The sequence below is a fragment of the Peromyscus maniculatus genome, chromosome 2 (genome assembly GCF_049852395.1).
Source record: "Peromyscus maniculatus bairdii isolate BWxNUB_F1_BW_parent chromosome 2, HU_Pman_BW_mat_3.1, whole genome shotgun sequence".
NCBI lineage: Eukaryota > Metazoa > Chordata > Mammalia > Rodentia > Cricetidae > Peromyscus > Peromyscus maniculatus.
The window spans coordinates 151,391,143-151,418,244 of record NC_134853.1 but is presented as its reverse complement, the minus strand read 5'-3'; the positions used below and the strand labels follow the sequence as shown (position 1 = coordinate 151,418,244).

At 50.5% G+C, this 27,102-nt stretch overlaps 1 protein-coding gene and 1 long non-coding RNA gene across 5 annotated transcripts in view; one reads left to right on the top strand and one right to left on the bottom strand.

Moving 5' to 3' along the window:
* Positions 1-1,169: 1,169 nt before the first annotated feature.
* Positions 1,170-15,026, bottom strand: LOC143272008 (uncharacterized). Its single transcript, XR_013049372.1, has 3 exons — positions 14,743-15,026; positions 7,471-8,056; positions 1,170-2,487 (listed from the first exon to the last, which is right to left on the bottom strand). It is a non-coding gene; the product is annotated as an uncharacterized LOC143272008 (long non-coding RNA).
* Positions 14,937-27,102, top strand: part of Fam76a (family with sequence similarity 76 member A) — a 25,535-nt gene continuing 13,369 nt past the window's right edge. The window contains exons 1-5 of one of the 4 annotated variants that reach the window (XM_076565323.1): positions 14,937-15,381; positions 16,762-16,826; positions 19,796-19,850; positions 20,840-20,992; positions 25,808-25,965. In XM_076565323.1, coding sequence (XP_076421438.1) covers positions 15,301-15,381; positions 16,762-16,826; positions 19,796-19,850; positions 20,840-20,992; positions 25,808-25,965 — 512 coding nt within the window. In that variant the 5' untranslated portion in view covers positions 14,937-15,300. The remainder of the gene's footprint in view (positions 15,382-16,761; positions 16,827-19,795; positions 19,851-20,839; positions 20,993-25,807; positions 25,966-27,102) is intronic. The other 3 variants (XM_076565322.1, XM_006975607.4, XM_006975608.4) reach the window with 3 other exon arrangements.

The window sequence follows — 27,102 nt, the reverse complement described above, 5'->3', positions numbered from 1 at the left end:
CCAGGCGGATCTCTGTGAGTTCGAGGCCAGCCTGGGCTACCAAGTGAGTTCCAGGAAAGGCCAAAGCTACACAGAGAAACCCTGTCAAAAAAAAAAAAAAAAAAGCAATCAGCAATCTCACTGAAGCTCTGGCCAGGAGGCCTTAACGTTCAGGACTCTGGATTCCTGAAGGCATTTCCTGGAGCACAGATCTGTGCTGTCCCACTGAAGCCATGTTCACCCAGCTTTTCTGTCACTGAGGAGCTGGTTGTCCTCATTCAGGCACTGCCTCTCCCGTGGCCACTTGAGGATGCCCTGGATGACACACTTCAGCTCCAATGTGTCGAAAGACTCCTCAGTTTCCACAAAGAGTGGTCTTGTGGTGCTGGATTATGAGAAGCACAGGTATTGGTAGCAGAGTCTATCTGGACACCACGGCACCTCTGAAAGACCCCCGAAGGCAGTCTTCCCTCTGGAGAGACCCTCGCCCAGAGATCACACGAGACCACAAGTCAGATGCAAACAGCAAGAGGCTTTATTCAGGAACACGGGTACCCGGGGCAACACAGTCCCTCAAGAAGCTCAAGAGACTGGCGCGCCCCCGGGCTGGAGCGGAGGGTTTTTATAGGGTCGGGCAGCAGGAGCACGAGGAGGGCGGGTTCAAACTCAGGGCAGCTCATGGTTTACAGGGCTCTGATTGGACGATTCAAATGAGGCCGGGTTCAAACTCAGGGCAGCTCGTGGTTTTTCCCCGAGCTTGACACGCCTGCTGTCTGGCTCCAAGCTGTTTTTCTGACCTTTAGTACCCTTTTCTGGGGCCAGGAGGCCGGCTGCAGACACCCTGCGCTTTTTAGACCTTACTTGAAATGGCGTTAGGCTAAGCTAGTATGCTGGGATCTTTCATTCCCCCATTTTCTTATCTCAGGGAATGGAATCCTCCATTCATGGGGAAGAATAGGGATGTGGCTCCATTTCCACCTGGTTGAGTCGTTGGTATTGTTGGGTCAATACCAAGGTCTGAACTATAGAAACACGTTCCCTGATAAATTGGACAAGTCTGTTTAGGATGTAGGGCCCGAGCGTCAGAAGGAGCAATAAAATCAGAAGGGGCCCTATAAGGGTGGAGATGAGGGTGGTGAGCCAGGGGGACCTTCCGAACCATCCTTCAAACCACCCCTGCTGTTCTTTAAAGAGTTCTTGTCTCTGTTCTGGTCTCTTTCTTAACTTAGCCATGTTATCTCTCACCACCCCAGTATGATCCGCATAGAAGCAACATTTTTCTCTAAGGGCAGCACATAACCCCCCCTCCTGCAGGAAGAGGAGGTCTAATCCCCTCCGGTTCTGCAGAACTACCTCAGACAGGGAGGTGAGTGACTTTTCCAAGGCACTCACGGATTCCTCCAGTGCCTGGATATCGGTATGCATGGCAACCTGGAGTTGTCTGAACTGGTTGGTTTCCATGAGGGCGGTGGATTCCGCCCTGTGCCTATTCCGGTGGCGATTCCTCCCATAGTTGATCCATCTAGTATTAGGGCCAGGGTTAGTGAGACTGGCTCTCTTTTTATACGGGGGACCCCTGTTTCATATCGGGCATAGATATCTTTAGGTGTATGATAGACTATCCTGAGGTACAGTTCTATGAGCACACAATAATCGCCATGTGCGGCTTTCCCCTTGGGTAGTCCTTTTTACCCTAATGAGGTCCCAAGTGGATGAAGGCTTTCAATAGGTATTGCCAGTTGCTTCACATCCCCATGCTTTACAGAAGTAACTTTCATAACCCCCACATTGGCTAATCAGCTTTCTGTCCCTACCATCCCGGGGGCAGACGTAGAAGGATAGTTGTGACAGGGCTGCCCTGGCTTCAGGGTGGCCACATCCGTATCTCCCGTCACTACATTTGCAAGTTCCCTTACCATCCTGACAGACGTCTGGTGCTCTGGGGTTCATGGGGTCAGTGGTAGGGATGTCCCAGTCCTCTGACCCTGCTGCTAATTGGCAGAGATCTGGATGTAAGTTAGGCCACCATGTAAAGGGGGTGTGAAAGGCGGTCGTTTGCCAGACCGTCTCCCCAGTTTGTGAGATGACCTGCCAAGTGAGCCTCTTAGCTAGGTGCGGGCTCTTTGCCGCCCTAGTCCCCTGGGGGTAGGTAGAGATTAAGAGGAGGGGGAGGAAGAGGAGCCGCGGGTCAACCTTATTTTTAAGGGGTTTCGTGTATGGCGCACTGTCCATGTTGACTTTCTGGATCCTGCTGGGTCGGGTTCCCTGGCAGCCTTCACATGAGAGGCGTGGATCCATGCAGCAATCCCGTCGACCTTGAGTGCAGTGGGGATGGTCAGCAAGACAGTATAGGGCCCCTTCCACCGTGATTCCAGGCTCTTGGTCTGGTGTCGTCGGACCCAAACGGAGTCCCCGATCTGGAAGGGGTGGGGCACCACCGGCTTGTCTCCTTGGCCAGGGGCTTCCAGACCTCCCTCTGCACCAACTGGAGGGCTTGAAGATGTGCTTCTAAAGTAGGGGTGGTGGCAAGAGAGGAAATATCAGGATGGAGAAAGTTTACAACAGGAGGTGGGGCCCCATATATGATCTCAAAAGGGGTTAGGCCGTGTGGGCCGGGGGTATTTCGGGCTCGATAGAGAGCTAAGGGAAGTAGGAGCACCCAATCTCTAGTGCCAGTTGCAAGCGTTAATTTGGTTAGAGTCTCCTTAATTGTTCTATTAGCTCGTTCTACCTGTCCTGAGCTCTGGGGGCGGTATGTACAATGGAGTTTCCAATCAACCCCCAATAGTTTGGCCACCTTCTGACTTACCTGGGAGACGAAGGCAGGCCCGTTATCCGACCTCAATATTTGAGGCATCCCATACCTGGGGAAGATTTCTTCCAACAGTTTCTTTGTTACCACGTTAGCCGTCTCATTCTTGGTTGGAAATGCCTTGATCCATCCAGAAAAGGTGTCCACGAAGACCAGGAGATAGAGTCCAGGTTTTACTTCTGTAAAGTCTATTTCCCAATGAACACCAGGACGATGGCCTCTTTGGCGGGCCCCCTTGTTTAGATGAACCTTTTCTGCATTGACTTGAGCACAGGCTGGGCAGGTGGAAGTTACCTGCTGGAGTACCTGATCCTGGTTTAGCAGCACTGCCCAGGTGTTTTTTCTGTCTAATAAGGTCTTTATTTTGTTTTTGCTCAAATGGGTCAATGCCTGTCTTCTTTGTTCCCAGTCCGCCCCCATTTTCTTTGCTAGCTCATGGTCTTCTGGGCTATAGGGCACGGGGTCTCTCTCAGGCTGTGGTCCCGAAATTTACCCGGTCTGAGTCCAGCAGTAAGGCCTGATAGTTAGTCATTCTGGCGTTAGAAAGCCATCTGTCCGGTGGTTGTCGGACCAAGGCCTCCACTGCATGGGAGGCCAGCACAGTCAATGGTTGTCCCAGAGTCAGTTTTCCGGCATCTTTGAGTAATACGGCAATGGCTGCCACCATGCGGAGGCATGGAGGCCATCCTGTAGCCATCGGGTCCAATCTCTTGGACAAGTACGCTACAGGTCTCCTCCAAGGTCCCAGTCTTTGCATCAGTACCCCCTTGGCAACACCTGAGTTCTCATCCACAAACAGCTCAAAGGGCTTGGTTAGATCTGGCAGACCCAGAGCCGGGGCCTCGAGTAAGGCCTTTTTGATCTGTTGAAACGCTTTCCGATGTTTCTCTTCCCATTGGAACATGGTCCCTGGTTTAGTGAGGGGGTATAATGGGGCTGCCAGTTCGGCAAAGCCAGGAATCCAAAGGCGGCAGTACCCAGCCGTATCCAGGAATTCTCGAACTTGGTGGGGGTTTCGAGGAGGGGGGATGGAGATTATCGTCTCCTGTCCCCGGTTTCTTAACAGGCAAGAGAGGGGTGTTCCAAGGTAACTGGCAGGGCTTTAACACCCCTTGGTCCAGGAGCCTCCGAATATGGAGCTTGATCCCCTCATGAGCTTCCCGTGACATTGAGTATTGTCTGATTGAAACGGGAGTCGCGGAGGCCTTTAGTGAGATCATCAGCGGTGGCTGATCGCATGCCAACCCCAAGCCCCCAGTCTCTGCCCAGGCCTGAGGAAACTCCCTCAGCCAGTTCTGTAGCTCCTCAGGTGACTTCTCCGTGGGTTCTGCCTCAAACAAACGGTATTCTTCCTCTAAACTGAGGGCAAGGATTTGTAGGGGGTCTCCTTTAGGACCTGTGACTCTTGGTCCCTTCTTCTTACAGTAAGCATATTGATCTTTATCAAGGGGTGGCCTCCTTCGCTCTCCCAACCTATCTCCCTCTCTCTGCTGTCCCTGAGACACAACGGTGGCCAAAACCTTTTTTATCTCCCTATGTTGTTTTCTTGTCCCTTTCCTCACGTTTCTGCCATCTCCTTTTCTCATTCTCCTCAAGAGTTTCTCTCTTACTGAACACTTTCTCTGTTTCCTTTAATAAATCTGGCAAGCCTAGCGCTTGCAAACTTTCCAACCGCTGCAATTTGGTTCGGATATCTGAGCTAGACTGGTATCTGGATCATACGGAGTGTACATCCTATAAGCCTCCTTCAGCTTCTCTAAAAATGCAGCGGGTGATTCTTCCTTTCCTTTCCTTTTTCTTTCCTTTCCTTTCCTTTCCTTTCTCTTTCCTTTCCTTTTTTTTTTTTTTTTCCTTTCCTGAGCCAAATTGGTAGGCCTTCTGGCGGCCGCTCGGAGACCCGCTAAAAGCAACTGGCGATAGAGACGTAGATGCTCCCTACCTTCAGGTGTATTGAAGTTCCAGTCTGGGCGGGTCAAGGGAAAGGCGGCATCGATGATATTTGGGAGTTGGGTTGGCCTCCCGTCATCGCCCGGAACCTGCTTCCAGGCCTCCAGGAAAACTCTCTGTTTTTCTTTTTCCTCCGAGTCCCCAGCGAGCGGGGTCATCATGGGGGGAGCGGCCGCTGGGAAGGTCGCGGCCGGCGCCGTGACAGGAGGCGCCGAGAGCGCAGCCGCCGGGATCGCGGCTGGCCCCATGACAGGAGGCGCCGCGAGCGCAGCCGCTGAGGTGGTCGCGGCTGGCACCGTGACAGGAGGCGCCGCGAGCGCAGCCGCCGGGATCGCGGCTGGCGCCGTGACAGGAGGCGCCGTGAACGCAGCCGTTGGAAGGGCCGCGGCTGGCGCCATGACAGGAGGCGCCGCGAGCGCAGCCGCCGGGATCGCGGCTGGCGCCATGACAGGAGGCGCCGCGAGCGCAGCCGCTGAGGTGGTCGCGGCCGGCGCCATGACAGGAGACGCCGTGAGCGCAGCCGCCGGGGTTGCGGCCGACGCCATGACAGGAGGCGCCGCGAGCGCAGCCGCCGGGGTTGCGGCCGGCGCCATGACAGGAGGCGCCACGAGCGCAGCCGCCGGGATCGCGGCTGGCGCCATGACAGGAGGCGCCGCGAGCGCAGCCGCTGAGGTGGTCGCGGCCGGCGCCGTGACAGGAGGCGCCGAGAGCGCAGCCGCCGGGATCGCGGCCGGCGCCGTTACAGGAGGCGCCGCGAGCGCAGCCGCTGAGGTGGTTGCGGCTGGCACCGTGACAGGAGGTGCCGTGAACGCAGCCGTTGGAAGGGCCGCGGCCGGCGCCATGACAGGAGACGCCGTGAGCGCAGCCGCCGGGATCGCGGCCGGCGCCATGACAGGAGGCGCCGCGAGCGCAGCCGCTGAGGTGGTCGCGGCTGGCGCCATGACAGGAGGCGCCACGAGCGCAGCCGCCGGGATCGCGGCCGGCGCCATGACAGGAGGCGCCGCGAGCGCAGCCGCCGGGGTTGCGGCCGGCGCCATGACAGGAGGCGCCGCGAGCGCAGCTGCTGAGGTGGTCGCGGCCGGCGCCATGACAGGAGGCGCCGAGAGCGCAGCCGCCGGGATCGCGGCCGGCGCCATGACAGGAGGCGCCGCGAGCGCAGCCGCCGGGATCGCGGCCGGCGCCATGACAGGAGGCGCTGCGAGCGCAGCCGCCGGGATCGCGGCTGGCGCCGTGACAGGAGGCGCCGCTAGCGCAGCCGCTGAGGTGGTCGCGGCCGGCGCCATGACAGGAGGCGCCAAGAGCGCAGCCGCCGGGATCGCGGCTGGCGCCATGACAGGAGGCGCCGCGAGCGCAGCCGCCGGGATCGCGGCTGGCGCCATGACAGGAGGCGCCGGGAGCGCAGCCGCCGGGATCGCGGCTGGCGCCATGACAGGAGACGCCGTGAGCGCAGCCGCCGGGGTTGCGGCCGACGCCATGACAGGAGGCGCCGAGAGCGCAGCCGCCGGGGTTGCGGCCGGCGCCGTGACAGGAGGCGCCGAGAGCGCAGCCGCCGGGATCGCGGCTGGCGCCATGACAGGAGGCGCCGCGAGCGCAGCCGCTGAGGTGGTCGCGGCCGGCGCCATGACAGGAGGCGCCGAGAGCGCAGCCGCCGGGATCGCGGCCGGCGCCATGACAGGAGGCGCCGCGAGCGCAGCCGCTGAGGTGGTCGCGGCTGGCGCCATGACAGGAGGCGCCGCGAGCGCAGCCGCTGAGGTGGTCGCGGCTGGCGCCATGACAGGAGGCGCCGGGAGCGCAGCCGCCGGGATCGCGGCTGGCGCCATGACAGGAGGCGCCGCGAGCGCAGCCGCTGAGGTGGTCGCGGCTGGCACCGTTACAGGAGGCGCCGCGCCTGGATGGAGAAGGATTAGACAAAGAACGCAAAACAAACCGACACCACAAACAAGAAACATTTTCGCTGCGCGGCTCCGGTGTAAAACCGAAAGCAAAAACTCAGATGGGGACACGGAGTGTTTGAATTCTCCGCCCCCTGCCAGCACCACGTATCCTTCTGATACGGGGGTGGCCCCGAAAAACCGTGCCCCAGAGGGGACTTCCCGTGCCCCAGAAGGGGACTTCCCGTGCCCCCGAAGGGGACTTCCCGTGCCCCCGAAGGGGACTTCCCGTGCCCCAGAAGGGGACTTCCCGTGCCCCCGAAGGGGACTTCAGAGACCCGTGGAACGTCTTCCAGGGTCGCAGTGGCGAAGTCCGAGCTCGTCAGCTCCTTCAGCCCCACTGACTCCAGACCGATTCAGGCGCGCAAACAGATAACATTTAACATTCAGACAAACCGACAACAATTTCCGTGCCCCCGAAGGGGACTTCGCGTGCCCCAGAAGGGGACTTCAGAGACCCGTGGAACGTCTTCCAGGGTCGCAGTGGCGAAGTCCGAGCTCGTCAGCTCCTTCAGCCCCACTGACTCCAGACCGATTCAGGCGCGCAAACAGATAACATTTAACATTCAGACAAACCGACAACATTTTCCGTGCCCCCGAAGGGGACTTCCCGTGCCCCCGAAGGGGACTTCCCGTGCCCCAGAAGGGGACTTCAGAAACCCGTGGAACGTCTTCCAGGGTCGCAGTGGCGAAGTCCGAGCTCGTCAGCTCCTTCAGCCCCACTGACTCCAGACCGATTCAGGCGCGCAAACAGACAACACTCTGACAGGACAGAAACGACATACACCAAGGCCGGCTTACCTCCTGACAGTGGGTCGGTGGTCCCGAGGTGGGGTCTCAGATCCCGGACGAGCCCCCAAATGAAAGACCCCCGAAGGCAGTCTTCCCTCTGGAGAGACCCTCGCCCAGAGATCACACGAGACCACAAGTCAGATGCAAACAGCAAGAGGCTTTATTCAGGAACACGGGTACCCGGGGCAACACAGTCCCTCAAGAAGCTCAAGAGACTGGCGCGCCCCCGGGCTGGAGCGGAGGGTTTTTATAGGGTCGGGCAGCAGGAGCACGAGGAGGGCGGGTTCAAACTCAGGGCAGCTCATGGTTTACAGGGCTCTGATTGGACGATTCAAATGAGGCCGGGTTCAAACTCAGGGCAGCTCGTGGTTTTTCCCCGAGCTTGACACGCCTGCTGTCTGGCTCCAAGCTGTTTTTCTGACCTTTAGTACCCTTTTCTGGGGCCAGGAGGCCGGCTGCAGACACCCTGCGCTTTTTAGACCTTACTTGAAATGGCGTTAGGCTAAGCTAGTATGCTGGGATCTTTCACCTCCTCATCTGGGTTTATAGTTCTGGCTGGTCTGGAACTTGCAATGTAGTCCTGGATGGCGTGATCCTTTAAGTAATTCAGATTTTTCTCAGGTTCAGTAGAGAGATATGCTGAGATGGAGTTCAGGCAAAATATCATTTAGTAACGTCTAGGACCCTGGGCCGGAGAACCTGGGGGGTGGGTATGGAAATCTACAAGTACCTAGAATCCCATATTTTTATACACTTTAGAGGGGAGGGATTTCTGAGCTTAACAGATTAAAGAAGGTGCTAGACAGGATATAAGGGGTGGCTGATCGCCTCTATAATTGGAGCGTCTATTTTGACACCAGGAACTTGCTGTGTAGCCAAGGCTGGCCTCCAACATACAGGGATCCAAGTGCCTCTGAGTCCTGATGGATGGGATTCCGGGCATGCACTGCCACACTAGGGTGTTTGTTTCATTTTTCATTTTGAGACAGGGTCTCATTAAGCTGCCTAGAGTTTCTTGAACTCAGTCTATAGTCCTGACTGGCCTGCAACTCTCCTGCATCAGCCTCCAGTGTGCTGGCATTGAAATTGTGTGCCACCAACTCCAGGGTCAGTCCTCCTCAAGCCTCTGTAGTGGATGGTGTTACGAACTTTGCATCACCAGGCCCTAATATATACGTGTATGTATATATGTGTATGTATACAATATATGTATATATACATGTATTTTTTTCTGAGATAGGGACCTTGCTATACAGCCCCAGGCTGATCTTGAACTCACCATCCTCAGCTTCCCCAGTGCTGAAGTTATAGTCCCTCATGCTACTATGCCTAGCTCACCAGTTGTGATTTCCATCAAGTCGTTGTCTTCCACCTGAGACCCACCCTCTTTAATATGATGACTTTCTCGAAACTGTGACTAAGGATGTAAAGCTTGAAGCTTGGAATTGCTGACCTACTGGAAGCTGAAGGTCTCCCCTCTGAATTTTCATGGTACCTGGACCCCAAACGATGTATTCACTCACTGACCTGTCACTGGACAGGTGTTTATTCAGAGACATGGTGTCCCACTCAGGTTGCCTTTGAACTCTCACCTGAGGATGATCTTGGACTTCTGATCCTACTGCCTCTACTTCCTGAGTACTACTACTCCCAATTTATTAGGTACTGAGGATCAATGCAGGGTTTCAAGCTAGGCAGGCACTGTATCAATGGAGTCATACACTCAATCCAATCTTTTTGTTTCTGTTTTGTTTTATTTTTGTTTTTTTGAGACAGGTTTTCCCTGTGTAGCCCCGGCTGTCCTGGAACTCACTTTGTAGACCAAGCTGGCCTCACACTCACAGACATCTGCCTGTCTCTGCCTCCTGAGTGCTGGGATTAAATGAGTGTGCCACCACCACCCTGCTATATTTTTATTTTTTTAGGACAGGGTTTTGCAAAATATCCCAGGCTGGCACCAAACTCACCATGATCCCGCTTCAGCCTCCTGAGATTACAGACAAGAATGACCACATCTGGCTTGGTATTTGCTTTCTTTACCCTTTTATCTTGCCTCTCTGAACAAAACCAATAAAACCTTTTTCCGCCAGTTTCCTCAACGGTACATCCAGCCATTGTTGCTAAAGACACAGAGAGGCTGGGTGTGGTGGTGTACATCTTTAGTCCCACCATACAGGAAAAGAAGGAGGAAGCAGGCAGATCTCTGTGAGTTAGAGGCCACCCTGGTCTACAGAGCAAGTTCCAGGTCAGCCAGAACATAGTGAGACCCAGTCACAAGACAAAACAAGACAGGATGGGTAAGGTCAAACTTTGACAGCCTAGACATTTAGCAAACACAGGCCAGGCCGGAAAACATCAGGCGCTATCTCAGTTCAGCCTCCAAGTAGCTGTTAACAAGGTTGACTGATATCTCTTGCTGTTCTCCTGGACTCTGACCGACCTTTTGTTTCGTTGTTCTGAGGCAGAGTCTGATGTCTTCTGGACTCTGTAAAACCAACTAACATCTCTTTCTGCATCATCTTCTTCTTAACTTATTTTATGTGCATTAGTGTGAAGGTGTCAGATCTCCTGGAACTGGAGTTACAGACAGGTGTGAGCTGCCCTGTGGGTGCTGGGAATTGAACCCAGGTCCTCTGGAAGACCAGCCAGTGCTCTTAACCACTGAGCCATCTCTCCAGCCCTTGCTGCATCTTACTCACAGCTCCTCTGTGGGTGTCTCCTCTCCAGCTGGACCTCTAACAGTTGGATAGAGTTACTTTTGCTTCTGCGATTTTATGATTCTATGATTCCTTCTATGATTCCAAGGTCTTATTTAGTTTCAGGACATTAAATTCCACATGCAGATTGATAAGCCCCTCAAAACTCTATCTTTCAGGGGCTAGAGAGATAGCTCAGCACTTTAGAGCACTTGTTGCCCTTACAAAGGACCCAGGTTTGAGTCCTAACATGATTATAGTGGGTCACAACTGTCTGTAACTTCGGGGGAACCAACACCCTCTCCTGGTCTCCAAGGGCACTAGGCAAACATATGGTATAGAGGCATGCATACATGCAGGCAAAACACTTATACACATTAAAAACAAAGACTTGGGGAATGTAGCTCAGTGGAAGAATGCTTGCCTAACTGCATGGAGCCCTAGGTTTGACCCCCAGCACCATATAGCCTGAGCATAGTGACTAAGGCCTGTGGTCTCAGTACTTAGAGGCAAGGAAATCAGAAGTCACTGTATGTTTTTGGTTTTGTTTTTTATTTTGTTGTTATTGATTTTTGTTGTTGTTTTGAGACAGGGTTTCTCTGAGTAAAAGCTCTAGCTGTCCTGGAACTTGCTCTGTAGACCAGGATGGCCTCAATCTCATGGTGTGTGCCACCACTGCCTGGCTCAGAGGTCATCTTCGACTACATAGAGTTTGAGGTGAGCCTGGAATACATGAGACCCTGCCTCAACACACACACACACACACACACACACACACACACACACACACACACACACACACACACACCTATCTCTGGCTGGGGATTACTAAAGGGGTTGGGAGCCTCCTGTGTACGAGACCTTGGGCTTGGTCCCTAGCACTGAAAAAATAAAAAAAACAACCCCTTCCGTCTCCATCTCACTTATAAGAGATTTAAAGAGCTCCTGAACTGGAGCTGGAGGGATGGCTCAGCAGTCGAGAGCACTTGTTGTTCTAGCAGAGGACCCAGGTTCAATTCTCAGCACCCAATGAAGTGGCTCACAGATTACTGTAACTCTAGGTCCAGGGGATCCAACATCCTCTTCTGGCCTCCTTGGAGACCAGGCATACTCATGAAGCACCTATATACATGTAAGAAAAACACTCATATACATATAAAATAAATAAAATCTTTTTTAAAAAAAATGAAAGAATCTACTAAGTAGATAGTCTCTCCATGGACGTCCCATGTGATCTAGGGTTTATCATGTCAAAATCTTTTTTGGGTTGGCACTAAAGTTACCTCTCTAATCTTCCCTTTGCCACAAGTACCACAGCACTCTTAGATGGGTATAGCTGGAGCGTTTCTCTCCAGCTCCCGCCAAGCCCCGGCCGTCCCACAGCCCACTTATAAAATACACACACAGACGCTTATGTTATTTAAACTGTTTGGCCTAATGGCTCAGGCCTCTAGCTAGCTGTTCTTATATCTTAAATTAACCCATTTCTATTAATCTATACCTTGCCACATGGCTCGTGGCTTACCAGTATGTTACATGTTGTATAGCATGAACCTTATTAATAATAAGTTCTTATTAATAAAATCAAACCTGAGTCAGGTATTGGGGTGAATGTTGGAAGATCAGAGAAGCAGAACAAGCCACAGCCACCTCACCTCGCCAGTTTCTTAGCTGATCCTGTTTCCTCAGACTGGAAGCCTCTGAGTCCTTATCTGAATGGGTCTCAGCTGAACTGCTGCTCAAAAGCCTAAAAGCTTTACCAGCCAAATGCTTCTAGTTTCTGGACTTCATCCCTTATATACCTTCCTGCTTCCTATCATCACTCCCTGGGATTTAAAGGCTTGCTTTCTGGGATTAAAGGCGTGAGTCACCAAGCTTGGCCATTTCCAGTGTAGCCTTGAACTCACAGAGATCCATGCCTCTAGAAGGCTAGAATTAAAGGTGTGAGTGCCACCATTTTCTAACCTCTGTATCTAGTGGCTCTTCCGTTCTCTGACCCCCAGATAAGTTTATTAGGGTGCACAATATTTTGGGGAACATAATACCACCACAATGTTGCTCGTCATGGCAGTGTCTGACAACGTCTCCTGACTCAGCCTTCCTCTGCCCAGAATTCTCTTCTCTGCTTGTCCCACCTATACTTCCTGCCTGGCTACTGGCCAATCAGCATTTTATTTATACAGAGATAGCCACAGCAGATGGGCATGTTGGCCATGATACCTTCTTTTCCCTCACCACCTCCCAAATGGAATCCATTGTGTACCCTGCTGATTCTAACACCACATATGTCTCGAATCCATGACTTTTCTCCACTGTAACCTTTAAACCATCACCTCTAGCCTAGACAACTGTGAGAGACTCCTAAAATGCTAGCTCGGCATTAACTCTAGCCTGGGGCAATCTGTTCTCTTCCTTGTTGCCAGGCAAGGTCTTATGGAAGCCAAATTAACCTCAAATTCACAGTGTAAAGGAGGATCATCTTGAATTTGTAATCCTCCTGTCTCCACCTCCTCAGTGCTGGGATTAAAGGCATGCACCGCTATGCCTGGTCGTTTTTTTTTTTTTTTTTTTTTTTTTTTTTTAAGTCATGGTCACAGCCAGGAGGTGGTGGCACACGCCTTTGATCCCAGCACTCGGGAGACAGAGGCAGGCGGATCTCTGTGAGTTGAGGCCAGCCTGGTCTATAGAGCGAGTTCCAGGATAGGCTCCAAAAGCTACACAGAGAAAACCCTGTCTCAACCACCCCCCCCAAAAAAAAACAAAGACTGGATCACAAGTATCTTAAGCTTGGTATGTATCCAAGGATAACTTTGAACTTATGATCCTCCTGTCTCTAACTCCCATGTACCGGGATTACAGGATTACTACTGTGCTCAATCTGCATTCTGTCTTAACTTTTCATAGCCCCTTTTGGCTGATTTGCTAAACCAAGGAAGAGATCATGTCTGCTTTTTGCTGTGGTTTTGGCTTTTGTGGTTGTTATTGGTTTTTTTTTTTTCTTCGAGACAGGGTTTCTCTGTGTAGCCCAGGCTTAAAGACGTGTGCCACTACTGCCCAGTGATCATGTCTGTTTCACTGACTGTGTGCCTAAGCCAGAATCGTCACATAGTAAGTACTCAATAAACACTTACTCATTGAGTGGCCAGAGAAATGGCTCAGTGGTTAAGAATGCATACTTTCCTGCCAAAGACCCTAGTTCTGGTCCCAGCACCCATGTCTGGTAGCTTACAACTGCCTGTAACTCCAGCTCCAGGGGAATCCATCTGGACTCCATAGGCACTGCACTCATGTGCACATACTCACACACATAAAATTCAAATTAAAAATAACACATCTTTGCCGGGCGGTGGTGGCGCACGCCTTTAATCCCAGCACTCGGGAGGCAGAGCCAGGCGGATCTCTGTGAGTTCGAGGCCAGCCTGGGCTACCAAGTGAGTTCCAGGAAAAGGCGCAAAGCTCCACAGAGAAACCCTGTCTCAAAAAACCAAAAAAAAAAAAAAAAAAAAAAAAAAAAAAATAACACATCTTTAATCTCAGCACTTGGGAGGCAGTGGCAGGTGAATCTCTGAGCTTGAGGCCACCATGGTCTATAGAGCGACTTCCAGGACAGCTAAGGACACACAGTGAAACCTGTCTTGAAAAACCAAATACATAAAATACATCCATCCATCTATCTATCTTTTTGTTGTTGTTTTTTTTTTTTTTTTTTTTTTTTTTTTTTGGTTTGTTTTTCAAGACAGGGTTTCTCTGTGTAGCTTTGCGCCTTTCCTGGATCTCGCTCTGTAGACCAGGCTGGCCTTGAACTCTCAGAGATCCGCCTGTCTCTGCCTCCCAGTGCTTGGATTAAAGGCGTGTGCCACCACCGCCCGGCACCATCCATCAATCTTTAAAAAGGTTTATTGTGTGAATGATTACCAACACTTTCTTTTCCTTTCTCTCTCTCCCCTCCCTATATTTTATTCCCCTCCCTTCCCCCCCCCCCTTTTTTTTTTATCAAACCAAACCCAAAGTCTCATACGTGCTAGGCAGTAGTGAAGGAACAGATCAGTTAGCTCTGTATTGAGGGAGAGACAGAGATGATTCAAACGGACATTGCCAGGGGTTACTATGAAAGGAGCAGTCTGATGAAAATGGTGAGCAAAACAGCGGAGATCTGGAGCTAGAAATAGAGGCACCAGGAACACCCTGGACAAGCAAGCGTATGCTGTGTAAACATGGAGGCCCTGTTTACACGCCTCAAATTCCTTTTTCTATTATATTTTACTTAGTGTATGAATATCTGCAAATGCACGTGAGGGCAGGTGCCTGCAGCGTTCAGAGGCATCGGGAACCCCTGCTGCTGGAGTTACAGGCGGTTTGAGCCACCTGATGCGGGTGCTGGGAACCAAACTCCTCTCTGCAAGAGCAGCAGCCCCTCGGCGCCACCTCTCCGCTGGGAACCAAACTCCTCTCTGCAAGAGCAGCAGCCCCTCGGCGCCACCTCTCCAGCCCACGGAGGAGACTCATCTTAATATCCTGTTTTCCCTCTTAGAGGGCTGAGCAAACAGCCTGCTCCGAGAATAGAATTTCCTTCTTGGCTGCCCACCTGGTTCAAACTCAGGGCGGCCGCAGAGTTCGAATCCGACGTCGCAGCACGGTCACCCCGATCCCGCCCTCTTTCGCCCAGCAGGAAGCTCCATGGCAACCCAAAACATCACAACTCCACGGAATATCGCGAGAAGCAGGAATGCGCCCGCGGCCCGGGAGAGGCGGGGCGAGGGCGGGGCCGCCGCGGGAGAGTGGGCGGAGCCAGGGAGCTTCCGCGATTCCCGGGGTCGGAAGACGCTGTCTTCAGGCGGCGCCCCCGCGTGACTGCGCTTTACATAATCGCGGCTCAGAGCGTCACAGTGGCGTAGCCCAATCTAGACCGAATCAGAGCGGTCGGGAACCCCACGTTCCGCCCCCTGCCGCCTGATCGACGTCTAGGCGGACCAGCGAACGGCCGCTCAGCACCGGAGAGCCCGCCCCCGCGCCGGCGGCCCGCCCTCGCCCGCCCGCCCTCCGCAGCCCGCCGCCGGCCGCCGCCGCCAGGTTGTGCCTGAGACTGTCAGATAAAGCGGCGGGCCGGCGGGCGGGGCGGCGGTGAGCACGGCCCGGGCCGGACATGGCGGCGCTCTACGCCTGCACCAAGTGCCACCAGCGCTTCCCCTTCGAGGCGCTGTCTCAGGGGCAGCAGCTGTGCAAGGTGCGCGGGCTGGGGCGGCGGCCGGGAGCTGGGGACGCTCCGGGCGCGGCTCGGACTTTCTCGGTCCTGCGAGGACGCCCGCCGGGGTCCCCTCGGGCAGGGTGTGGCCGGCCCGCTTCGCCGAGGCACGGCGCTCCGCTGTTCCGGGACTGCGGGGCACGTGGGGGAGCCCGGGGCCGAGTCCAGGCCCTGGCAGCCGGCGTGTCCCGGTGCTTAGCAACGGCGGGGTTCTCTTCTTGGACCCGGTGGGGTCTCGGGAGGGGACGGCGAGTCTCTTGTTTGTCCCCGACTGGCCCCCGGCAAGATCTGCCTGGACCGCCTTCTCTCCTGCCGTGATCGCCCTGGGTGCAGAAGGAGGGCCCAGGGACCTCCCTTGTCCCTCCTGAGATTTGAACCCCGGAGTCGGGTGCTGCCTGTGAGGAGTGTCTCGAACTCGGACACTTCATGGGTACTTTTCAGCCAGTCTCAAAGTTGGAGGTGGCAAGGCTTTACTAGGGAAAATGAAAAGAATTCACCAGCGTAGCCTTGGAACACACGAATCAGATGACCTTTTAACACCTAGTTGGTAGCCTAACCATTTTTTTAACCCCTGAAATGCCAATGTTTTTATTTGTTTCTTCATCCCACTTTGTTCAAGTGACTAGAGCAACAATTAAGTCACCAAGCTCGTGTGAAGTGGCGGTTGACGAGTTCTCAGATATCTCAGAATGTGTCTGATGTGTGTCGCTCACAAAAAAAGAAAGAAAAAAATGTTTACCTCTTTCCCTCAGCCACTCGTGTTTACCGAGTCTGAAAGACAATGTTACAGTATCCTTTGGACATAAAAACTATTATGTATATTTTTCTTTTTGTTTGTTTTCGAGACAGGGTCTCACTTGAAGCTCGGGCAGCCCTGGAACTCGCAGAGATCCGCCTGCCTCTGCCTCCCAAGTGATCGTATCAAAGGCATGCGTCAACAAGCCTGGCTTTTTTTTTTTTTTTTTCTCTCTTTTTAAAAAGGAAGTTCTATAAACAAAACGACTTTAATCTGTTGCCTTCATACCCCTCACCCCCACTCCCCGGTTATCCTTCTTGGTATCCCACAGTGGCAGATAACCAGCCCTGGAATCTGGAGACTGGTTACCAATCTGGAGCTTTATTCATGCATATATTTGTTTTACAATTTATGAGTAGTTCATACAAATTCTTACTCCCACACCAACAGCAGGGAAGTGATGCAGCTATTACAGAGGAGGAAAATCAGGTCCAGAAAGTTAAATGACTCACTTCAAGTGTAGTGGCTGTGCTAAGGGATAGTTAATACCCAGCTCGGCTGCTTCCTGTTGTTGGCTCTTTCCACTCCCCAGTGCCTTTCCAAATCATCACCTCCTTTCGTTTCAGGAATGCCGGATTGCTCACCCTGTTGTGAAGTGCACCTACTGCAGGACTGAGTACCAGCAGGAGAGGTAGAGTTCTGGTTGGCCGGGAAAGAGGTTTTTGTTTTTCTCGCTGTTTTGTTTTTAGTGTATTTGAGACAGTAGCCCAGGCTAGCTTTCAATTTGAGACAGTCTTTATCTTCAGCCACTCTAGGGCTGGGATTAAAGGCATGTGCCACCATGGCCAAGCTAGAACACACATTTTAAAAAATAGTAACATTAAAAAAAAAATAGGCCAAGGCTGGGCGGTGGTGGCGCACGCCTTTAGTCCCAGCACTCAGGAGGCAGAGGCAGGTGGATCTTTGTGAGTTCAAGGCCAGCCTGGTCTGGAAAAACCAAAAAATAAAAAATAAATGCCAAGCGTAGAGGCACAGGTCTTTAATCCCAGTGCTCAGGAGGCAGAGACGGGGATCTCTGAGTCCAAGACCAGTCTGGTCTAAAGAGTGAGTTCCAGGACAGCTAGGGCTACACAGAAAAACCCTTTCTCAAGAAACCAAAACAAATAAAATTTTAAAAAAATGCAAATAGACTTATTTCTTAAAGTTTCTTCTTGCATTTCATGTACACATAGGGCTATAATTATAATTAATTGTAGTTTTTTGGATGAGATCTTACTATGTAGACTAGAATAGTCTTTTTTTTTTTTTAAGTTTTATTTTTATTAAGTGCATTTGTGAGTTCAGGTTCCAGTAAAAGCTAGAGGTATCAGATGCCCCTGGAGCTGGAGTGAAAGGTGGTAGTGAGCCACCCTACGTGGGTACTGGGAACTGAACTCAGGTCCTCTGGAAATAGAGAAAGTGCTCTTAACCAGAACCATCTCTTCAGTTCCAGGATGGTCTTAATGCCCAGAGATTCACTTCCCTGTGTCTCCATAGTGCTGAGATCAAAGGCATTCACCACGGCACCCACCTAGAGCATACAGATTTGTAGTCAATTACATTATACACAGATTATATAGTTTCCTGTATATTAACGGGTATATAGTGTGCATGTATATTACCCATTTTCTGCTTAGATTTTTATTTTATTAGTGCAATTTCCTGCCACTTTGAAAGAGAAGTGGGAGCAGAGCATGTGGAGGTGCCGGTCTGTAGTCACAGGGACCGGTGAGACCCTGCCTCAAATAAACACCACATGTGAAATGATCAAGGATCTGAAAAGTGAATGACATGTGACTGTAAACATTTAAGCAGGCTGATTGAGCACACACCTTTAATCCCAGCACTCAGAGAGAGACCCTGTCTCTCTCAACACCCACCTCCTACACACGATAAGATACTGGCAGTCCTTTAATTGCAGCACTGGTCTGCATAGTGAGTTACAGGCCAACCACTAAAGCTATATAGTAAGACCTGTGTACAAAAACAAACTGTAACTCCAGGAAATGAGGGCCCCCTGAGGGCCCCTGCTCGCCCCTGCTCTCACACGTACTTACCAACACGGAAGACACACACATACGTGCAGATAGTTAAAAATTGCCCCGGCAAATTTTGGTTTGCATATCATCTCCTCCTCCTCCTCTTCCTCCTTCTTTTTTCTTTTTGAATGCTTGGGATCAAACTCAGGGCCTTACATATGGTAGGCAAGTGGTCTATCAGCTATGTCCATACGGCCTCACTGGGATTACAGACCCACACCACCATGTCCTGAGTTTCAGTTTAATTTAAATGTTCTCGACTCTGAGGTGTTTAATTTTTCTTTTTGTTCTTTTCTTTCTTTTCTCTCTCTCTCTCTTCTTTTCTTTTGGTTTTTCGAGACAGGGTTTCTCTGTGTAGCTTTGTGCCTTTCCTGGAACTCACTTGGTAGCCCAGGCTGGCCTCGAACTCACAGAGATCCGCCTGCCTCTGCCTCCCAAGTTCTGGGATTAAAGGCATGCCCCCACCATCGCCAGGCCTGACTCTCTCTTTTTAAGACAGGGTTACTCTGTGTAATTCTGACTGTCCTGGAACTCACTCTGTAGACCAGGCTGGCCCCAAACTCAGAGATCATCTGCCTCTGCCTCCCAAGAGCTGGGATTAAAGACGTGCACCGCTGTGCCTACCTTGTTGTTTTCTCTTTGAACTTTATGGTCCCCTCCCTAGAAACGGTATGGCAAAATAAATGACTCAGTTTTTATTTTGGTCTCACACCATTTAATATGTCTTTATATATCAATCAAACATTCTTTTGTATAAAGGGTTAGAGTGTGTGTGTGTGTGTGAGAGACATACTTTTACTCTGTAGCCCTGGCTGGCCTGGAACTTGCTATGTAGACCAGGCTGGCCTCTGACCCTGAGTAGTGGGATTAAAGGCATGTGCCACTATGGCTAATTTGGCTTTATCTGAAGATGGAGTTTCTGTAGGCAGATTGCTTAGTTCGAGCACTTTGGTCATATCATGACCTTTAGATCTTCACAACGCAAACGAAGTGTTTATCTGGTCAGTGGCTAACTTAGAGAAATCATAGATTAAGTGTTTGTCCATAGCATCTATTTCCCTGTGTCTGCTTTTCATACTCGTCCTTACAACAGAGAGTGTAGTCTTGAGTTCATATCCCAGACACACACATCTGATTCCTCACCTTAAAATGTTTCAGATACTCATCTGAAGTAGAGAGAATTCACTTCTTTTCTGGTATTTCACCTCAGTGTAACACCATGTTTTGAGGGCCTTTTAGTTTTATTTAGGGATACTTACAGATGTTATGATGAAAGCTGGGCACGGTGGTCTCACGTCTGGAGCCCTCCCGCACAGGAAGTCAAAGCTGTTCTCAGCTGCATAGTGAGTTTGAAGCCAGCGTGGGCTACATGAGTAGAATACCAACCTGGGGTGGGGGTGCGGCGAAATCTGAAGTAACTTATTCTCTCTTTACACTGGGGTTTCCTTATTAGTTTATCAAATGTCCAGTCTATACATCACCTAGCCCCTAGCGCCCTAGCAATGACAAATTCCTTTGACTTCAGAGGAATAAGGTTTCAGGTGTTCTAAGAGAAGTCTTGTTTCATTGTTTTCTTTAACAGTAAAACCAATACAATATGCAAGAAGTGTGCTCAGAACGTGCAGCTGTATGGAACGGTGAGTGGGATTTCTCTGGACCAAAATCCTGACAGGCGTGAGTACTCAGATCTCTTAGAAGCCAGCCTTCCAGGGCGGAGTGAGGGCTCAGTGGTGGAGAGTGCTTGGTTCAGCGGGGCTCAGTTCCCAGCTACTCATACGGTGGCTGACAACCACGTGTAACTCCATTTCCGGGGATCTGACACCCCTTTCTCTCATCTGCATGCAGTGTACCCAGGTAATGCACATACATATATGCAAACACCCATATACATTAAAAGTTTTAAAGTCTCTCTCTCTCTCTCTCACACACACACACACACACACATACACACCTTTACCTCCCCCCCCCCCCCCCCGCCCCCACCTTCCCTTTCCCTTCCTTTCTCCCTGCTTTCCTGCCTGCCTTCCTGAATATTGCTTATTGGCACGCATGCGTGTGAATGTCTGAGGAGCTCTGTGGAGTTGGCTTTCCTGCCTCTGTTCTGGGGTTGGCAGGCACCTTTGCCCACTGAGCCGTCTCTTGGGCTGGTGTTTGTTGTTTTGCATCAAGGGTCTCGCTGTCTGGCTCTGGCCGTCCTGAAACTCGTTCTGTAGACCAGGCTGGCCTGGAACTCAGAGATCCACCTGACTCTGCCTCCTGAGTGCCGAATTAAAGGCGTGTGCCACCATGCTTGGTCTGTTTTTGTTTTTCTGAGACAATGTCTCATGTATCTCCCAAGCTGGCCTCAAACTATGTTCTATTGGATTTTTGTTGTTGAAGTTTCATCATAGACACTAATGAGCTTTGGTTATTTGTTATTTTATTTATTTAAAAAGTTTATAATCATATGGGGATTACTTTTTTATGACGCTAAGGATTGGGCTTCATTTGAACACCGTAGGGCAATGCATGATGTTGGGAATACTGTGTTTGCCACGTGTCATGGGCTACAGAGTAGGACGTACGACCGTGAAAAATGGGCCAGTATGTTATGATATACTTACTTGATCTTTTTCTCCTCTTTAAGCCTAAGCCTTGTCAGTATTGCAACATAATTGCAGCATTTATTGGCAATAAATGCCAGCGCTGCACGAACTCAGAGAAGAAGTATGGACCCCCATATTCTTGTGAACAGTGCAAGCAGCAGTGTGCGTTTGACAGGAAAGACGATCGAAAGAAGGTAAATTGCTGGTTTGTCTTCTTTAGCTTCTTTTTTTTGGGGGGGTGGGGGGGGAGAGTAAATCAGGTGGGCGTGATTCAGAGTTCCTGTCCTGCTCCTGTTACTGACCTTAGAGAGTCAGATTGTGTTCTTCATTTATCAAATCTAGACCATTAGTCTAACACTTCTTTAAATTTTCTTTTGTTACATTTATTTATTTTGTGTGTATGAGAGGGACGCTTATGCTTGCCACAGTGTATGCATGTTTGCGTGGGGAGCGGTGGATAGGCTCTCTCCTTCCACCGTGCGGGTCCCAGGGACCAAACTCGGTTGGACAGGCTTGGTAGCAAGTCCCTTACCACTGAGCCATTTTACCAGGCCCATTTCTTTTTCTTTAAAACAGAAAATGGTTTTCCTAGCATTATCCATCTTTATTTGTATGTGGCCTGCTCTGTATATGTGTATCTTGTGTGTGCTTGGTGCTGGACAGGGTCAGGAGTGGGCCTGATACCCCTGGACCTGGAGCGGTGTGGGTGCAAGTCACCACGTGCAAGCTGGATTCTCTACAAGAACAAGGGTGCCGGGTGGTGGCGTCGGCGTCATTGTCGTCGTCGCATCCCTTTAATCCCAGCACTCGGGAGGCAGAGGCAGGTGGGTCTCTGTGAGTTCGAGGCCAGCCTGGTCTACAGAGTGAGATCCAGGAAAGGCACAAAACTACACAGAGAAACCCTGACTCATAAAATTAAAAAGGAAAAAAAAAAAAAAAGAAGTAAGAACAAGGGCTCTTAACCACTGAGCCATCTCCCCAGCCCATTTTCCTCTTCTCTTTTTTTTTTTTTTTTTTTTTGTTTTTGTTTTTTTGTTTTTTTGTTTTTTTTTTGAGACAGGGTTTCTCTGTGTAGCTTTGCGCCTTTCCTGGAACTCGCTTTGGAGACCAGGCTGGCCTCGAACTCACAGAGATCCACCTGGCTCTGCCTCCCAAGTGCTGGGATTAAAGGCGTGCGCCACCACTGCCCGGCTTCCTCTTCTCTTTTTAAGACAAGGTCTCTTTGTATCTGGTTAGTCTGGAACTCACTGTATATAGACCAGGTTGGCCTTGACTGTTGAGATTAAAGGTGTGTGCTCCCGCCGGGCAGTGGTGGTTTATGCCTTAACCCCAGCTCTCTCTTTTTTTTGATTTTCCAGACAGGGTTTCTTTGTGTAGCTTTGGGCCTTTCCTGGAACTCACTTGATGGTCCAGGCTGGCCTCGAACTCACAGAGATCCGCCTAGCTCTGCCTCCTGAGTGCTGGGATTAAAGGAGTGCACCACCACCGCCCAGCAACCCCAGCTCTCTTAATCCCGGATCTCTGTGAGTTCGAGGCCAGCCTCGTCTACAGAGTGAGATCCAGGAAAGGTGCAAAGCTACACAGAAACCCTGTCTCGAAAACAAAAAACTAAAACACACACACACACACACACACACACACACACAAAAGGTGTGTGCTCCCATGTTCCCTCTCCATGTCTTATTACAGTTACACTTCGTATATTTACGTCTGGGTTCATGTACCACAGGTACCCTGTGGAGGTCAGAGGACAACTTGCAGGAGCTGGTTCTCTCCCACCATGTGGTTTCCAGGTATTGAGCTGAGGTCATCAGGTTTGGCAGCAAGTGTCTTTACCTACCGCGCAGTCTTGTTGGCCCCTAACATTTTTTATTTATTTACTTTTTTTTTTGGTTTTTTCAAGACAGGGTTTCTCTGTGTAGGCCTGGCTGTCCTGGAACTTGCTTTGTAGACCAGGCTGGCCTTGAATTCACAGAGATCCGCCTGCCTCTGCCTCACGCGTGCTGGGACTAAAGGCCCGCGCCACCATGACCATCTTCCTGTAACACTTCTTAAGAATTTAATTGGGGCCTGTGAGATTGTTCAGCGGATAAAGGTTCTTGCTACCAAGGCTGATGACCTGAGTTCATCTCCAGAACACACGTGGAGGAAGGAGGACAGTGGCTTCTGTAAATTGTCCTCTGAGCTCCACATGCATAAATAAACCTCCTCCACATGAATAAATAATAATGTAATAACCTTTTAAAATAATTCAAATTATAGTGAGAAGTGCCTCATATGAGTGGTAATTGGCCAAAGTCTGTGTAAGTCTAAGAAGTAGAGATGATGATGGCGTAAGTGAGGCCATGGTGCCAGTACTACTGTGCAGCTCCAGACGTTTCTGTGTTGAAGTTAAAGATCCCAAGATCACATCACATAGAATGTGCCTGTTGAGTTCAGTATCTTGATGGATCAAAATGGTTTAGAGTTTGGTCATACTAATCTCTCTATTCTTAAAACCCCCTAGTGGCTTCCTTTTTTTTTTTTTTTTTTTAACTTTTTCTTTTGGTTTTTCGAGACACAGTTTCTCTGTGTAGCCCTGGCTGTCCTAGAACTCACTCGGTAGACCAGGCTGGCCTCAAATTCACAGAGATCCGCCTGCCTCTGCCTCCAGAATGCTGGGATTAAAGGGGTGTGCCACCACTGCCTGGCTGTGGCTTCCATTTCTACTTGGATAAAGCCCAAACTCTCCTCTGCCATGCTTGCCAGGTCTTACCCAGCGCTCAGTTTCGCCCTGCTCTCTCCTCGCCCGTGACCACCTTTCAGTCCTCAGGCCTCCCAGTTTTCTTCTCTCTCCTCTGCTGGTTCTTCTTTGCTTCAGGCAGCCTTTTCCAGAGAGTTCTGACTGGTTTCTTTGGTCTTAATTTGGATGGCCCCTCTTTACAGAGACCTTTTTCGGAGGAAGAGGAGGTGAGACAGGGTCTCATGTAGCCCAGGCTGGCTTTGAACTCCTTGTATAGCTGAGGAAGAATTTGAATCCTCTTGCCTCTGCCTCCCCAAGTGCTGGATTACAGAGGTATACCACAGCACATGCTGGAGACAGTCTTTAATTCCCTTGGTTACAGTTCCTATCACTCCTTTATTGTCTTGGAAATGTAGCATTATGAAACATTATCTTCTGTATTCTGTGTTTCTCACCCCATTAGGCTGTGAGCTCTTCCTTCATCTTTTTTCTCTGTGGCAGTGGCCTGGACATCGTCTGTGGTGGTCAGGAAATACTTAGGAACAGAGAATGTGTTACAGTCCTGAAACTCTGTCGATGCCCAGAGTTCTTGTGTGCTCAAGGCTGACTCCTGTTAACCAGAGGGACAATAGTGGAGGGACATAACTTTCACTGATGAGAATATTCCCGCCTGGCAGCTGAGACACCTTTCCCTAAACGAGATGTTGGAAAAGCTGTGTTAATAATCAGGAGGTCCCTTTAGTAGTGTTTTTCCCTGGGCTGCAGAGATGGCTCAGTGGTTAAGAACACTGGCTGCTCTTGAACCAGATTTGATTCCCAGTTCCCACGTGGCAGCTCACAACGGCCTCTTAAACTCCAGTCCCAGAGAATCCAAGGCCGCCTTTGGCCTCCGAGTGCACTGCACATCACTGGTACACAGACACACAGGCAGGCCGAACACCCACACATAAATAAAGATAAAGGGAAAAACTAGTGTTCTGTCCATCTCCAGGGGTAGGGGACAGTTTGGGCTTTGTAGTACCCTGAGTCCTTTCTTGTTCCTGGGGCTAGCTCAATGATCTTGGACAAGTTGTTCTCATTATGTGTCCATTTCTTTATCTTTTCTGACAAGAATAACAGCTATGTCAGAGAAACAGAGGGAGACTGAATGAGGTAGTTACAGAAAATACCTTTTTTGTTTTGTTTATTTGAGACAGGCTCTCACTGTGTAGCCCTGGATGGCCTGGAACTCTGTAGATCAGGCTGGCCTTGAACCCACAGCTGTCTGCCTGCTTCTGCCTCCTGAGTGCTAATGTTAAAGGTTGTACCACCACATTTGGCTTTTGTTCGTCTTTGGAGATAAGGTTTCCTGTAACCCAGCTAGCTTTGGACGCACTCGCTGTTTAGTGAGATTGGCCTGCACTCCTGGTCTCTGGGCCGCACCTCCCGAGTGCTGCTGAGATAGTAAAGATGTCTTACCACACTGAGATAAACATTTTTTAAATAAAATTTTATTTTTTATTTAAAAATATTTTAAATTATGCTAGACAGTGGTGGCACACACCTTTAATTTCAGCACTCTGGAGGCAAAGGCAGACAGATCTCTGAGTTTGAGGCCAGCCTGGGCTACCTAGAGAAATTCTGTCCCAGAAAAAAAACAAAACAAAAATTTAAACTAAAATATAATTACATCCCTTCCCTCTCTTCCCTTCAGCCTCTCCCATATTCCCTGCTCTCTTCCTCCTCCAAATTTCAGGCCCTCTTTTTCCTTGTTGTTAAGTACATACTTATAAACACACAAATATGGAAGTACACCTGCTCAGCCCACCAGTGCTGTTTGTGTGTGTATGAATTTAGAACGACAACTTGGTATTGGATAACCAGTTGGGGGGCTCATCCCTGGGGAACACTATTTAATTCCTGCTCTCAGCATTCCTTAGTTGCATGATAAAAATATGTATTTATTTATTTATTGTTTTTTTTTTTTTTTGAGACAGGGTTTCTCTGTGTAGCCCTTGCTGTCCTGGAACTCACTCTGTAGCCCAGGCTGGCTTTACACTTTCAGATCCACCTGCCTCTGCCTTCCGAGTGTTAGGATTAAACACTGCACTATAGAGAGGTCAGTTTTTATGTGTATGGCACCATACTGAGTGGTCTCTGTCCATTGTCACTACAGTCTGTGACCCGCTCCAGGCTCACACAGCTTGCAGGTGGCAGGGCTGGAGCTAACCTGAGTGGGTCTAGCCCAGGGTTTTAGGGGTCACGGTTAGCACAGACCTCACCTCCTGAACTGTGTCTCGTCTTTCAGGTAGATGGGAAGCTCCTGTGCTGGCTGTGTACGCTGTCCTACAAGCGCGTCCTTCAGAAGACCAAAGAGCAGAGGAGACACCTGAGCAGCTCTTCTCGAGCCAGCCATCAGGAGAAGGGGCAGTTCAGCCGCCTGGGTGGTGGCGGCCATTACAACAGGTAACCAGGTCCATGAGGGGACTGCAGGAGCCGGCAGGCCGGGAGCCCCGCTCCTCAGGCCGTCGAGGAGGGCGGCATCTCAGAAGTGTTCCTGTTGCTACAAGCCTTTAGGAAGTCTGGCTTGCCATTTCTGTAGTTCCTGCCTGCAAGGGCCAAGGAGGTTTCTGTATTAAGTCTTTAAGGTGTGAGGAACTTGGAAGTGGGATTCTCAACTCTAACTGTGCATACTCCCTTGGGGATTGGACGTTTTGTTTCCTGGCTATAGACCACATTTTAAATATATATATATTTGGACAAATAGTTGATTGGTATTCTAGACTTTTTCAGGGTGGGAGCCAGTTGAAAGATGTCCTTTTGTTGATGGCTGAAGCTTCTTTTAAGAGTATATACAGTGATGTTGAGAATTGGGCTCAGGTTTAATCCTGTCTCCAGCAAATTTTCTCGACAATGAGAAAGAGAATAGCTTTACCTCATGGGGTTGTTGTGAAGGCAAATTTTATAGTCCATGAATAGCAGTTTGTTTTCTAATGGCGGTATTCAGTGGGTCTTAGCTGTTTTTTCTTATTACCGTCATTATGGTTTGTTTGCTCACTAGGCATTATTAAGTACTCTCATGGGCCAGGGACTCTGCTGGGAATTCAGAGATGAATAAAAGCCATGCTGCTCTCAATGGTATGCCTTCTGGTAGAGAAGACAGATTTGTAATCAAGTCATCACAGTCTAATGCAATGGGCACCACTTTGCAGATTTGTCAAGATTCAGGTAGAAAGGCAGGAAAGCTGACTTGGAGAAGAGCTTGCTGTAACTGTCCCTCTATGGACTGAACTTGTCAGATGAGGACAAGGCAGGGGCTTCCTAGGAGAGGGACTAGCAGAGGACTAGAGGGCCTGGGAGCACACAGAACCCAGGAGAACGTCAGACCGTTTGTGTTGTTGGAAACTGGAGGAGGAGGAGAGGGTCTGCACACACGTCGGGGGCCTATGGGCACTACTGAGGGGCCTATGCAAGGGAAAGACCCAGCCTGTGTGGGCAGCAATACCCTGGCTAGTAGAGAAGGCACTGAAAGAAAGGGGAACTGAGGACTGGGGATGTCGCTCAGTGTAGTGTTTGCCTAATGTTTGCAAGGCCTTGGTTTAT